Source organism: Danio aesculapii, chromosome 25, assembly GCF_903798145.1.
Source record: "Danio aesculapii chromosome 25, fDanAes4.1, whole genome shotgun sequence".
In the NCBI taxonomy this organism is placed as follows: domain Eukaryota; kingdom Metazoa; phylum Chordata; class Actinopteri; order Cypriniformes; family Danionidae; genus Danio; species Danio aesculapii.
Genome location: NC_079459.1, coordinates 29,357,535 through 29,372,821, shown reverse-complemented (window position 1 = coordinate 29,372,821; position 15,287 = coordinate 29,357,535). Strand labels below are relative to the sequence as shown.

The 15,287-nt window shown below is 35.4% G+C and overlaps 2 protein-coding genes across 4 annotated transcripts in view; both read right to left on the bottom strand.

Moving 5' to 3' along the window:
• The window catches only part of sergef (secretion regulating guanine nucleotide exchange factor), a 168,593-nt gene that overhangs the window by 9,440 nt on the left and 143,866 nt on the right, over window positions 1-15,287 (bottom strand). The window lies entirely within an intron of this gene.
• The window catches only part of camk1db (calcium/calmodulin-dependent protein kinase 1Db), a 43,786-nt gene continuing 28,724 nt past the window's right edge, over window positions 226-15,287 (bottom strand). Inside the window, exons 6-12 of one of the 3 annotated variants that reach the window (XM_056451739.1) lie at window positions 12,648-12,723; window positions 12,319-12,431; window positions 7,963-8,041; window positions 4,783-4,870; window positions 4,543-4,693; window positions 1,728-1,839; window positions 226-1,641 (exon numbers count right to left, since the gene is read on the bottom strand). In XM_056451739.1, coding sequence (XP_056307714.1) covers window positions 1,739-1,839; window positions 4,543-4,693; window positions 4,783-4,870; window positions 7,963-8,041; window positions 12,319-12,431; window positions 12,648-12,723 — 608 coding nt within the window. In that variant the 3' untranslated portion in view covers window positions 226-1,641; window positions 1,728-1,738. Of the gene's footprint in view, window positions 1,869-4,542; window positions 4,694-4,782; window positions 4,871-7,962; window positions 8,042-12,318; window positions 12,432-12,647; window positions 12,724-15,287 lie in introns of all 3 variants that reach the window. The other 2 variants (XM_056451738.1, XM_056451740.1) reach the window with 2 other exon arrangements.

Genomic DNA, 15,287 nt, shown 5'->3' with positions numbered 1-15,287 from the left:
TTGTAATATTTTCAGTATTACATAAAAAATATCTTAGTCAGCTTTTAAACCCATCTTTTATCCATTCTAAGCTGAAACAATGCAAAGTCTTGCCATCCAAACATATTATGTGCTGTAAATCTGTCAATTTGGTGAAATAAAAACTATTCAAAGAAGTACAAACAATAATAATCAAAGTGTTATCTTTGTGTTTAATGAAAACTTGAAATCAACTCACCAAAAAAACTAAACAAAAAAAACAGCACTCACCACAGAACAAATCCACTGAGGAGAAAACACAGCTTACATCATTTTTTCCGACCTGAATGTAAGAACCAGCACGAAGCTGCTAAATTCAGAGGGCTGGTATGAAGAAGACCAAGATGACATGCAAGGTTTAAGCGTTGAATCTCCCACCGCCGTATATCAATGGACAACATCATATCAAAACAGCTTCAGCGGAACTGGAAAACTGTTGTTTGCATCTGTACACTGTGAACTTTTATTTTTTGTTAGTAAATTTCACTTCACTGAAACACAAGATCAGCAAATACAAACGTTTGTCACACTGAAGCTGATACTTCTCATTTCGATCTGTGACAAAACACAATCACGGGTCAAGTTTTCTGAAATTTCATTAGTTACAGTTAAAAGAATAAAATTATATAGCAATTTACATTACAGTGCCTATATTACAATTAATCAACGGCAAAAAATACTTCTATTTGCACAGAAACTACTATGTAACATAATCACTGCGATGTAAAACACGACCAAAATGATACTATAAAAAGCAGAGCGTACAAAATAAATCCAAAACATACACAAAGCACTTATAAAAAGTGCTTTCGCCACCATTTTACACCACAAATCACTTCAGATTTTTTTACTAGTATTAACAAATTGCCAATGAAACCAATAAACCGCACATTTCCATTATTTTTGTATACAATATTCAGATCTTTCATTCCCTCATGACGTTTATCTAAACTGGATGACAATAATTGTGGCTATTTGACACACAAATCACTCCCGAATCTTTCACTGATATTAACAAGTTGTTGATAATAAAAAACAAATCATAAAACTGCACATTTTCATTTTTTATACATTATTCACATCCCTCAGTTGCTTGTTAATAAATACCAGATGCACCCAGGACTGAATCATAAGTTTATACATATTGGCGACAATATATTGTTATCATTTAACACACAAATCACTCTAGAATCTTTTGGTGATATGAACAAAACCACTGAAGTGCACGTTTCTATTTTTATACAATTTGCCCATTAATAATGCCAGACACATCCAGCACTGTAGGGTTTATTTGTATGTGTACTTGATGGAAATTATGTGTTTACTATACTACATCAACTTCCATTGACATTCTGTAAACCTCACATCCTTTATCATTTGGCTGTTCGAAACAGCAGCAAGTTGAAATACAGCAGTAAAAAGTTACAATGAATGAATGAAAATCATTTTATCTACACAATATTTTAATTATTATATATATTTTTGCAATCTCCACCACATAAACTGCCCAAATCATGAGCTTTACTCTGCAAAACCGTCCCCTTAAATGCGCAGGCCGCCATATTGGAAACCGTTTAGCATCCCGTCTGCTTTCCAGAAAGGGAAACTGGTTTGAGTGGGTGACTGCGGACAATGGAAGTTACCATTACATATCAGATAACACATTTTTTTCCACCAACAAAGTGCATCAATTAGGTGAGCAGTCTCACAGGAAGTGATGTCATTTGGAGCCGGTGATGATGGTGGTGACAGTTGATGGCCGCGTGTGTCGTTCTGGCTTTCCCGTCCTCGAGGAAGAGTTTGACGTTTGTTTGGGCGAACCTAGACAAAGATAACACCCTCTTCAAGGGCTGTTTGACAACACGACATAATACAACACACAGCACAGCACTGGTCATGAGTAAATCAGCAGGATCAACACACATCGTCAACACAATTATTACATTTCAGTCGATTTACAATGAAGGTTTAAAAATAACACCTGATGTCTGCAATATTTTGGAAGCTTTCTGTGGGGATTCACACATAAATGTTTTTTTTTTTTATTCCAATGCGCTACATTTCCATTGTTTTTCCAACACAATTTCTTGATTTAGTGGCTAATTTGTATGAATTTGTATGATCTCATTCGTACAATTTAGTACGATTTGCTTATCCCCCAATGACGGTTGGGTTTAGGCAGTCCCGTGCACAGGGGGGTGGCCCGATGGCTAGAGCCACTGCCCCTTTGCCCTCATTGGCTGAGGTGCCCCTCTTGCTCAATCCCCCCGCCCCCTTCACTGCGATCGGCAAACATCCTCCCTTACTTTGCGATCGCACAAACACCCCACTCCCCGCTCTTCACTTTGAGATCACGTCAAGGGTCTGTGCATGCCCCTTTAGGGTCTGTGCATGGCCCTGGGTTGGCGGTGGGGTTTAGAGTACTCGATGCTGGAATTTGGTATCAATTGTTATTGAAATTTTAAAAATGCCCATTTCCCACTAACATTTGAGAGCTGTTGGGTTCATGTGCTCAACAGAAATGACTGTTATTGGCTGTGAAGGTCATCAGTTCACCAATCTCACCGCTGTTTACTGAATGTAACCCTAGGTACAGGGACACTGGAGCATTTCAAAGTCACGTCGATCAGCTGGTTTGTCCATGATCCATTCACGGCTTTGAAATTCTCCAGTGTCCCTGTATCTGTGGTTACACTCAGTAAACAGTGGTGAATTCGGTAAACTGATGACCTTCACGGCCAATCCAATAATTTCTGTTGAAATATTTCAGCGCTCAAATGTTATGAGAAATGGACGTTTTTAAAATTTCAATATCGATTGGTACCAAATTCCAGAATCGTGCATTTGTGGGGTTGGGTGCCATGCCTTCTTTTTTAAATGGTACATTTTTGTATGACTGAACGTGTAGGAATTCGTACGTATTAGCCATTAAACTGACAAATTGTAAAATACTTATGTTTCGTAGTGAGATCAGGCTGTTTTTTCCTATGTAAACATGCGTTACTGTGTGAATGTTACGCTCACATTTTGCACTTCCTCGCACATGAGTACAGTGTTTATAAGATGCTGTGTCAGATTTCAAGATCTACGTGAACCACAAGTTGCTGAGAGTTTTATTTCAGTTTGTTGATGTACTTCAACTGAAGCTGAATATTGAGTAGGGGGCGGGGTTTTATTTTTGTGCATAATTCCCTGAAAGCAACCTAATGGTGAGAGGGGCGCGGTTAAAATTGTTGTAGCTCAAGGCGTCAAAAATGACATCAACAGAGAAGGAACGCAACTTCAAACGCAGAAATAACTCAAAACGATAATTTTTTTCGATGGATTAATTTAGCACTGATTAATTTTTTATGTGAACAATAACAATGTGCGCTAGCAAAATAAACATTGAACATTTTGATCTTACACAGACTTTGTGCGCTAGCAAAATAAACACTGTACATTTTGATCTTACACAGACTTTAACACGCAGCTGTGCTCATCAATGTCAGTTCCAAAGCAGTGGACCAACCAAAAGAACTTAGAGGCAGGGCGAACTTCTATTTACAGTAGCAAGTTGTCATGACAACTGTTTTATTTGACGTTAAACATAAACGTTTTTTTTAATTCTAAAAACCAAAAGAAACTATTTTGGATGTGAAGATTTTTGTGTTAATGGCCAATGATATCTCACAACAATTCGTAAATTTAGATTTAGCGGCTAATTCAAATAAATTTGTATGATCACATGCGTAAGATTTATTATTATTGGCTCATCCCCCAATGACGGTAGGGTTTAGGGGTGTGGTTTGGTGTCACGCCTCCTTTCAAAAATCATACATATTTGTACGTTTTTATACCAATTAGCCACTAAACTGTCAAAGCGTAAAATAGCTAAGTTTCCTCGTGAAATCAGACTGGAATGGCCCTTTAAGTTGCCTTTTCACTGCACTCGACCTTCGGAATACCCCCTCTTGTGGCAGTCGTGCAGAATTTTCAGTTTTGTCATGCACCACTTTTTGGAGGGAATGTGGAGACAGCATTAAAAAAACACTGGAATACATCACATCCAGCCGGCCAGTCGCATACGGTATAGTCGCAAAAGTAATATTAATTTATAACACATATTTTAACAGATCTGCAGCTTAAATCGGATCCGAATTTTCCGCATACAGAAAAATTCCACGCCGCTCTCAGACTACTCTCCGTTGGAAATGAATGACTTCCTGTCTGTCACTTTTAGATTGTCATGTGCAGTGGAAAGGCGACTTTACAGACTACAGAAATTGAGGGTCAAAGTAAATGTCATTCACTGGCAGCCAATGAAAACAATAGGTTAGCATTATGCAAATTAGTTACAAACTTAGATATGTTTGTGCAGGATGTGAAACTGGAATTACTGACAAACAGTTTCAGGCTGATCAGATTTGGTTCTGTTTTTTAGAAGACAAGAAAAGTTTGTTGTGACCTTTGCAGAACTTTCACATCACACACTTCATGGAAGGTCATGTTTAATAAAAGCATAATCGTGGCACTAACACTTACAGTCATTACGATGAACCGAGGAAACATCCACTGACTGACTCTTCCCAGGCATGGATGTCGGATTCTGCTTTCTGTGCTGAGAGGAATCCATACTGCTGCCGAGCTGAAGACGCCTCATGTGTCGGATCACTGCGGTTGCGTTAAAGGCTTGCTGGAAGAGGAGAACATAGAAGGGAAGGTGGATAAATCCTTTCATGAATGATTGGATGATTTAGGAAAGGCAAGGAGTTGGTCACTTACTCGCCATTTTGCTTTGGCAAAGTTTTTCTTCATCTGTCGGCTGACAGATTCGTGGATGTTCTTGCAGAGAGCAGTATCACCGGCTATCCTGAAATCACAGGAGTGTTAGCAGGTGGATTCCTGCTGTATCATTTGACATCCATGAGGAAAAAAAAAGTTTTATGATACTTTGTGACTATATTCGAGTATTGTATATAATATAGTATATAATATAGTATATAATTACTTTAATGAAAAAAATTAAAAACTAATGTAACTATAATGTACTATGTAATTCATTTTTGCATTTCTATATAATAAATTACTAAATACTATAATGTAAAAATATAGACGTAACAATTTATAGAACATTTAACTGATATAATTTATAGAATATATATGAATTATAGTTTACATTATAATTAGTATTTATAATGTAACTTTCTAAGTAATTTCAGTTAAATGCATTCTAAAAATGATAAGATTACTTTTATATTTAGCAATATATTATATAGAAGTGCTGTGCAAAGATTATTTGCATCCAAAATAATAGTTTATTTTGACATGATATAAGTGTGTGTACTGTGTATTTATTATGTATATATAAATAAACACATAAATGCATATATAAAAAAATTCTCTATATTCAGACATGAATATATATGTATATAGTATGATACAAATTATAGATAATTTAAATATCTATGTAACAAATTAGTTTTGTTGGGGCGGAATTTTCCGGGAGTTTTCCGGGAGACAGAACAATACGGGAGATGGGTGGGAGACGGGTCTGAAATATGGGAGACTCCCGGAAAAACAGGAGTGTTGGAAAGTATGCGTGAAGCTCTAAATTGAGCTCAGGTACATTCTGTTTCCACTGATCATTCTTGAGATGTTTCAGCAGGTTTAATTGGAGTTCACCTGTGGTAAACTCAGTTGATTGGACATGATTTGAAAAGGCGTACACCTGTCTATATAAGGTCCCAGAAGGGCCTTAGTCAGGGAAGTGATCAATAACCCGATGGTCACTCTGTCTGAGCTCCAGCGTTCTTCTGTATAGAGAGAGCAGAACCTTACAGAAGAACCATCTGTGCAGCAATCCACCAATCAGGCCTGTATGGTAGAGCGGCCAGACGGAAGCCACTCCCTGCCTGGAATTTGCCCAAAGGCATCTGAAGGACTCTCAGACCATAAGAAACAAAATTCTCTGGTCTGATGAGACTAAAATTTAACTCTTTGGAGTGAATGCCAGGCATTACGTTTGGAGAAAACCAGGCGCCGCTCACCACCAGGCTAATATTATCCCTACAGTGAAGCATGGTGATGCCACCATCATGCTTTGGGGATGTTTTTGGGGAACTGGAAGACTAGTCAGGATAGAGGGAAAGATAAATGCAGCAATGTACAGAGACATCCTGAATGAAAACCTGCTTCAGAGTGCTCTTGACCTCAGACTTGGGCGACGGTTCATCTTTCAGCAGGACAATGACCCAAAGCACACTGCCAAAATATCAATGGAGTGGCTTCACAACAACTCGGTGAATGTCCTTGAGTGGCCCAGCCAGAGCCCAGACCTAAATCCTACAGAACATTTTTGGAGAGATCTGAAAATTGCTGTACACCGTCGCTTCCCATCCAACCTGATTTTGAGAACCAGAGCTTGAGAGGTACTGCAAAGAGGAATGGGCAAAAATTCCCAAACACAGGTGTGCCAAGCCTATGGCATCATATTCAAAGACTTGAGACTGTAATTGCTGCCAAAGGTGCATAAACAAAGTATTAAGCAAAGGCTGTGAATACTTCTGTACATGTGATTTTTCAGCTTTTGTATTTTTCACATTGTCATGGGGTATTGTGTGTAGAATGTTGAGGAAATAAATGAAAAATGTGGAAAAAGTGAAGTACGTGAATACTTTCCAGATGCACTATATATATATATATATATATATATATATATATATATATATATATATATATATATATATATATATATATATATATATATATATATATATATATATATATATATATATATATATATAGTAGATATTATACTTGAAAACTACCATGAAAATAAAACTATGATACTATGAAAAGTATTTACGTATCATGGTATAAACATGTATACCAAGCCTTTTAAGAATAATCAGAAATCTGAAACTCAAAGATATACACTACTGGTCAAAAGTTTTTGCGGTCAGTTTTTTTAAAGAAAATTGTTTTGTTCATCAAGGCAGCATTTATTAAATGTAAAATAATTGTTAAATTGTTAAATATTTATTAACATTTTAAATAACTGCTTTCTTATTGTATGTAGTTTCAAATGAAATTATTACTCCAGTTATAACTGCTTTTATTACTATTGCCATTAATAATAATAATAATAATAATAATAATAACAATAATAACAACATTAATAACAACAACAACAACAAGAAAAAACAACAACAATAACAATAATAATAATAATAATAATGATAATAATAATAATAACAATAATGATAATAATAATAATAATAATAATAATAATAATAATAATAATAATAATAATAACAATAATAATAATAATAATAATAATAATAATAATAACAATAATGATGATGATAATAATAATAACAATAATAATAATAACAATAATAATGATGATAATAATAATAATAACAACAATAATGATAATAATAATAATAATAATAATAACAATAATAATAATAACGATAATAATAATAATAATAATAATAATAATAATAATAATAATAATAATAACAACAACAACAACAACAACAACAACAACAATAATAATAATAATAATAATAATAATAATAATAATAATAATAATAATAATAATAATAGAGTGATTTCTGAAGGATCATGCAACTCTAAAGACTGGAGTAATGAAGCTGAAAATACATCTTTAAATCACTAGAATAAATGATTTAATTAAATGATGAACTACTTTTGAACAGTTATTTTATAGTGCAATAACAGTTCACAATATTACAATTTGTACTGTATTTTGATCAAATAAATGCAGCCTTGGTGAGCAGAATAAGCTTATTTAAAAACATTTAAAAATCTGACTGACCCCAAACTTTTGACAGATATTTTCATGACAGACTATATGATATTCACCTAATACATACAAGAATATTTTTCCTCATAAATGCAATCAATAAAGTGTTTCTCCAATCCATTTCTGCTCACCACGGATGCCGAAGAGCCTCGTCACAGGTGAACCTCTTTTCTGGATCTTTCTGCATCAGGTTATTAATGAAGTCTTTTGCTATAAAACAACACAAATGTGCAAAATGAAAAAGAAGGGAAAAAAAGCGCTGAATCGGTTACACAAGGGCGCAGATCTAATTGTGAAAAAATGACACCCTCCTACACTTTCCCCAGACACCAGAGAACAGCTTGTGGTGTGGGTGTCGATTTGTTTAGTTTTTTTCCCAGCGCCAGATAATGCTTTTCGACTGATGATTTATATATGGCTGCAAAACCTCAGTGTTACTTTTGAACAGCCCTTATTAAAGTGTTGCCAATGGGAGGGGGGAACTAAGTCGTGACTGTCAGTAACAAGCAAACATCAGAAACCAAACGATGGCGCTTCAGTGGGTGAAAGAGATAAAGGCAGGTATGTGTCATTTCCTCCAATATTTAGCACATAATCAAAGCATGACGTTGGAATGAATGAATTTAAGCATATATGATAGTATATTTTTGAAAATGGAAAATTCTGTCATCGTTACTGATACTGATGTCAAGCAAAACCTGGTACCACTTTACAATACACGGAAAAATGGCCGTGATTTCAACGGTAAAAAAAAACTGTAAAAATGCTACAGTACAAATCTGTAACCTGGTTAACAGTATGTTTCCTTAATATATACGGTGAATAACCGTAAATTGACTTTCCCAGAATTCCCTGTATGGCACATCACTTTTTATGCTTTTTGTTGGCATTACTATGGATCTTTTTAGTTGTTTCCCCATCAGTTATCTACATTAGAGATCTATGTTACATCTAATGTTGATAAACATGTATATTTCATGACTTTAATTTTATGCGTGTTACCATACTGGTGTTTAGTAGCCGTCCCAGCAGGGATCAACATTTATCCTTTTTCTCATTACTTTATTATTATGATTATTTGAATAATGATTCAAGTTAACACATTGCTTAACATAAGAATGTTCAGTGCGTTTGCCTTTCTCTTAGTAAATCTATTTTCAGGAGCCACCAAATTAAGTCAGAGGTCATAGAGACCTCGAGTGGAATTGAAGGGCTGGACGATTGAAATTAACTGTACAACTGTGTTCCTATTTATATTGCTATGTGCTAATATTGTCTAAACTGATTTTGATATTATTATTCTGTGTTAATTATGTTTAAAGTGATTTTACTTTTTATTCAAGATAGACTTTAGTAAGGACCTAACTGCCTGAATGTAGATTATTTAACCAGTTTTAATAAAGACGGCTGAGAGTACACTCAGCCTTGGGTAAGAAACAGATTGTACTTTAAGTGTGTGTGTTTGATTTGATTGTGGATCCGTTTCACAGGTCTGAAGTCAGTTCTAAACTGTCAAGTGGATGTCTGACGTTTATATGCTTGAAATATTGTTCAGAATTGTACGCGCACACCCATGTGGAAATTTACTTAGTCTATCTGTGTTTTAACCAATCAGGTTAGAACACCTATATGTGTGACACAGTTACTGACGTTATGCGAGTATAACTGATGTGTTGATTTATGATTGTAAGCAGAGCGGCCCAGGAACTCATTGCGAGTGTTGAAGCTGGCTTCTGCTGATGAAACTGCAAATTATCTTCAGTAAACTTTATTTATTTATTTGAATCTCTGACTCCAGCTCTTCTTCATCTGACAGACTGGTCATTCTTTGGGTTAAGCTGTAAATCATCCCTACAGGGCTAATCATTTTGACTTCAACTGTAAATGTAATACACACACACACACACAGAAATATAAAAACTAAACTATTTAGTTACATAGATATGTAAATTTATATAAAAATGATTAAATTCATATATATTTTATATCTAAATATAAATAATCATGTTCTCAAATATATGCATGCAGGTGTGTATTTATATATACATAATAAATATACACCATTTTATTATTAATCATGATTTATTTTTGCCTAAATTAAGTGTTTTAAATAAATGTAATAATAACTAAACTGAATAATTCAGAAAATAATAACTTTTGCCAGCACTAATTTTAAGAATTTATTGTTGGAGTGTACTGAAAAAAGCTTTGATTTGAAAGATAACACAACTTATGATCAAAAGTAACAAAACACAAAGTCTCTTCCAATTATTAAATGTCTTGTGTTTTATTTATAGATTGATCTCTTGAATTAATAATGTTAAAGAGCCCATATTATGGCTTTTTGAAAATGCCCTTCCATGTAGTGTGTCACACAGCTCTAAGTGAAGTGAAATATCCAGCTAAGGCTTAAATCTGTAAGTTTACAGTGTTTAAAACTATTGATTCATCTATAAAAGAGTCGACTCATAGTGCTTCAAACGAGTCGTCTTGATAACGAGTTATTAGGTGTTTCGCGATGACGCAGCTACGAAACACAAGTAGTTGCACGCGCAAGCCCGGGAGATTTGAAACCTGCGGCCCCGCCCACTAACAGAAAAAAGTCACACACACACACACACACACAGAGACACACACAGACATCGGTAGAATGAAGTCACGCTGTGCAGATGGAGATTATTGACAGTCTAATCAAAGATGAAACCTTAGCATATAGCCTAGCCTTGAGCAGATCGAGAGCCTCTGGAAACTACCTGCTTACAAAGAAGACTTCATCAGTTTGTTAAAGGAAGGATCGGTAAAGACTGTCAGAACAAGGATCAGTGGATAATGAATCAGTTTCTTCCCCCATTTCACCAGTGTAAGTACGTGCGATTAAAATTGTTGCCTCGTTTACTCTAGCTTGCAAATTATGCATTTAGTTGTGTTTTGTTACTTGTAACCGCGTGTACTGTATCAGGTTAACTCTTTATATTCTCATATCGCGTGTAAAGCCACGTTGAAAACGCGACGCGTGCCGCTTTGTTTATGGATAGTCAGCTATGTGTGTGTGTGTAATGTGTGTGTGTGTGGCTCCTCTGAGGACGGTCGTTTGTGTGAGTGTCTCCTCTTAGGAGGTTGATGTGTGTGTGTGTGTGTGTGTCTCTGAATAGGGTAAAGCTCTAGGCAAAGGGTGATCAAAGGGACCCGTTTGTAAAATGAGGACCGGGGGGGTTAGGGTTGTATCTTAGGGTTGTAATCGCGGATGTAACTGAGGACGCGGAGGGGGAGGGAGGTGTCGCCGCCGCGCCGTCTCTATTCTGGACGCGCCGGCCCTGTGTGTGCGTGTGTGTAAAAAGAGCAAGTAGACTGCTAAGACATATCCTCGCCAGTTCTTGGACTTTTTGCTTGATAAAATAGTTAGTCGTCAGTATTTTCTAGTCCATCGTCTATATTTACATTCACCCACTGGCAGCCAAAATCCACTATGAAGCGTGTGTACACTGTGACTACTTTTATATTGTTGATAATCTGCTGGGCATTTCACTCTGTCTCGCCCTGAAGCCTGTCAGTGTCGTCGACCAATCGCAGCAGCCTGTCATTGGTCCAATCAGCGCAGATTAGCTTCGCGCTGAGGACGGGTTTGGGTACAAATGAATCGCTGAACGATTCATATGGGAGTCGCTGGGATAATTAGGTAAAAATAAATGCATATTATAAGACCATCAAAGTGTTGTTTGACCTTGCATGCATATTAGACTGTTGTTGGAGACCCTTACAACCTAAATATGACCCTATTTCATCTATAATATGGGCTCTTTAAATAAAAAGATCTAAAACTGGAAGTTCTCAAGGTTTCACTTCAGGCAGGGGTTAAAATAACAATGTATAAACTTATACAAATACATGTATTGTTACACCCCTAAAATATAATGGAACTCAATGGATCTCAAAAATAGGCTGATTACTAACATTCATCGAAATATTCATTCATTCATTCATTTTCTTTTTGGCTTAGTCCCTTTATTAAACCGGGGTCGCCACCGCGGAATGAACCGCCAACTCATCCAGCATTTGTTTTATGCAGCGGATGCCCTTCCAGCATCCACCATCACTGGGAAACACATACACACTTATTCACACACACATACACTACGGACAATTTAGCCTACCCAATTCACCTGTACCACATGTCTTTGGACTGTGGGGGAAACCGGAGCACCCGGAGGAAACCCACACGAATGCAGGGAGAACATGCAAACTCCTCACAGAAATGCCAACTGACCCAGCCGAGGCTCGAATCAGCGGCCTTCTTGTTGTGAGGCGACAGCACTACCTACTGCTTCACCGCATCGCCTTCATCGAAGTATCTTATTTTGAATTCAGCAAAAAATCTAAATATACACAAGATTGAAATAATGACAGAATTTTCTTTGCGTGTGTGTGTGTGTGTGCGTGTGTGTGTGTGAGCAATCTTTTCACCACAATATATGATGAGTCACCCTCACCTGAATCAGAAATATCATCCCAATATGGCGAATCAAACTCATATTCTGCCTTCAGTATTTGCTCAAACAGTTTAGAGTCATTCTCATCGTAAAATGGAGGGTATCCACATAACCTGGGGAGACAGAGGATTTAGTACACTGAACAAAGTTATTCAAAGATGATTCTTTGGATTTACTCATTTTCACACATTACTAAATGTAATTTGTTTGTTTAAATTCAACACGTATAAATTTGCGACAATTTTGCAGACATCATTTTTCAGTGTATTTTATCCTAAAGACCTCTTTTTAATGTGATCCATGTAAAATGGTTGGATAAAACTACTCACAAGATGTAAGCAATAACTCCGATAGACCAGCAGTCCACAGCCTTGCTGTAAGGCTTTTGTGCTAATACTTCTGGAGCTACAGTATTAAAAGAGAGAGAGAGAAAAGTCATGAAATAAAGGATTAATAAAGGAACACACACACACACACACACACACACACACACACGCACGCACGCACGCACGCACACACACACACAAATGACCATCATTTACTCACATAAATATTAACACCCATGTGGAAATCTGGTTTATGGCTATATATGAACATTCATTAATTCATTTTCCTTCGGCTTAGTTCCTTATTTATATGAAGTTTTACGCAGCGAATGCCCTTCCAGCCACAACCCAGTACTGGGAAACACCCATACTCACACACACACACACACACACACACACACATTTACACACGCAGTCACACAGTACGGCCAATTTAGTTTTATACCACATATCTTTGGATTGTGGGGATAAGCGGAGCACCTGGAGGAAACCCACACCAACACAGGGAGAACATGCAAACTCCACAAAAAAAAGTCAACTGACCCAACCGGGACTCGAACCAGCAACCTTCTTGCTGTGAGGTGACAGTGCTAAATACTGAGCCACCATATGAACATATATATATATATATATATATATATATAACTAATATATTTGAACATATATGTGCATTTTTGTTATTCCAGTGGCTTAAAATTGCCATTTTTGCAGTATTTATAAATATATGTTGGATATGTGACATGTATAGGTTTTATATGTGAAATCCAAACATGAACTTGTATGTCATACATTTAATTTGCATATATTGCCAGATTTCTATATTGGTGTAGATGAACAAATATTTGATAATAAATATTTTTATTAAATCTAGATTTTTTAAATGTTATTTAATTTAAAAGCTGTTTTAACCACTTTATTGTCTTTTTGTGAATTGCCAGAAAATGTGCTTAGAACTGTTTAATTTTCACCAGAATAAATATATATATATAAATATTTTTATATAGGTTTAAAAAGGTTGACTTTTTATGACAAATTTAAAGTGAATTGTGCATATTTTACATACACATGCCCTATTTAAATTATATACTGTACTTCGCTATAATAGATATATTATACCTTCATATCCTATATACAGAACTATTCAGAATTATTCAGTCAGAATTATTCAGTCAGAATTATTCAGTCAGAATTATTATCCCCCCTGAATTATTAGCCCCCCTGTTTAATTTTTCACCCAATTTCTGTTTAACAGAGTTTTTTCAACACATTTCTAAACATAATAGTTTTAATAACTCATTTCTAATAACTGATTTCTGTTATCTTTGCCATGATGACAGTAAATAATATTTTACTAGATATATTTCAAGACACTTCTATACAGCTTAAAGTGACAGTTGAAGGTTTAACTTTTAAATTAGTTTAACTAGGCAGGTTAGGGTAATTAGGCAAGTTAGTGTATAACGATGGTTTGTTCTGTAGACAGTCGAAAAAAAATAACGCTTAAAGGGGCTAATAATTTTGACCTTAAAACGGTTCATAAAAAACTCTAAATTGCTTTTATTCTAGTCGAAATGACACAAATAAAAAAAAAATTTCCAGAAGAAAAAATATTATTAGAAATACTGTGAAAATTTCCTTGCTCTGTTAAACATAATTTGGGAAATATTTAAAAAAGAAGAAAAAAATACAAAGGGGGGGGGGGGTGAATAATTCTGACTTCAACTGCATATGCGTACACGCCTCACAAGTCTCTCATTTAGATTTATATTTTCTATAGGAAGCTTTACAATATAACATTTGTGCGTATACGTTAAATTAGTCAGCACTGAAGCCAAATCTGAAGCTAATCTAGCAAAATAACTTATGATAACAATCCAAAATTAGTACACTGGTAGATGTATATGTTAGAGGAAAAATAATAAATAAAAAATTTAAAAAGAGCAAAATTCAAGAGAAACAAAAAATGTATAAAATTCTCTTGAAATTTTGTAGTTAGTAATTTTTTTTCCTAAGTGTATTGTCTGCGTCAAACACGGTTTATTACAATTTAAAATAATTCATAGGCTGCACTTCTAAAAGCAAACTGTCAAGAATATTCCCAGAAATTGATCCAATATGTTCTAGGTGCCACAGAGATGAGGCCACCTTGGGGCATATGTTCTGGACGTGTCCATCCCTAAGACCATTTTGGACTTTTTCCTATATATGTGAAAAGGAGATACAACCAGATCCAGTAATGGCAATGTTTGGTGTGACACCTGAAAACTTTGCACTACCAGCAGGTCAATTAAATGCACTAGCGTTCTATTCTTTGTTGGCCCGAAGGCTTATACTTTTGCAGTGGAAGTCAACTAAACCACCAACACATACTAAATGGGTAGAAAATGTCATGACATATCTAAAGCTAGAAAAAATCAAATATAGCACCAAAGGCTCAAATAACAGGTTCTTCAAAGTTTGGAGACCCTTCCTGTCATATTTTGAGATCAGATTTATTCCAAATACGTGAATTGTAAGCTCCCCCCCCCCCCCAACTCACCCCTTAATGTTTTTTTTTTTATTATATTTTTTCATTACTTTTTTCTGTTGATTAGTATTATTTCACCTGGTATTTGCTTTCCTTTTTATTTCATGTACTTTGTT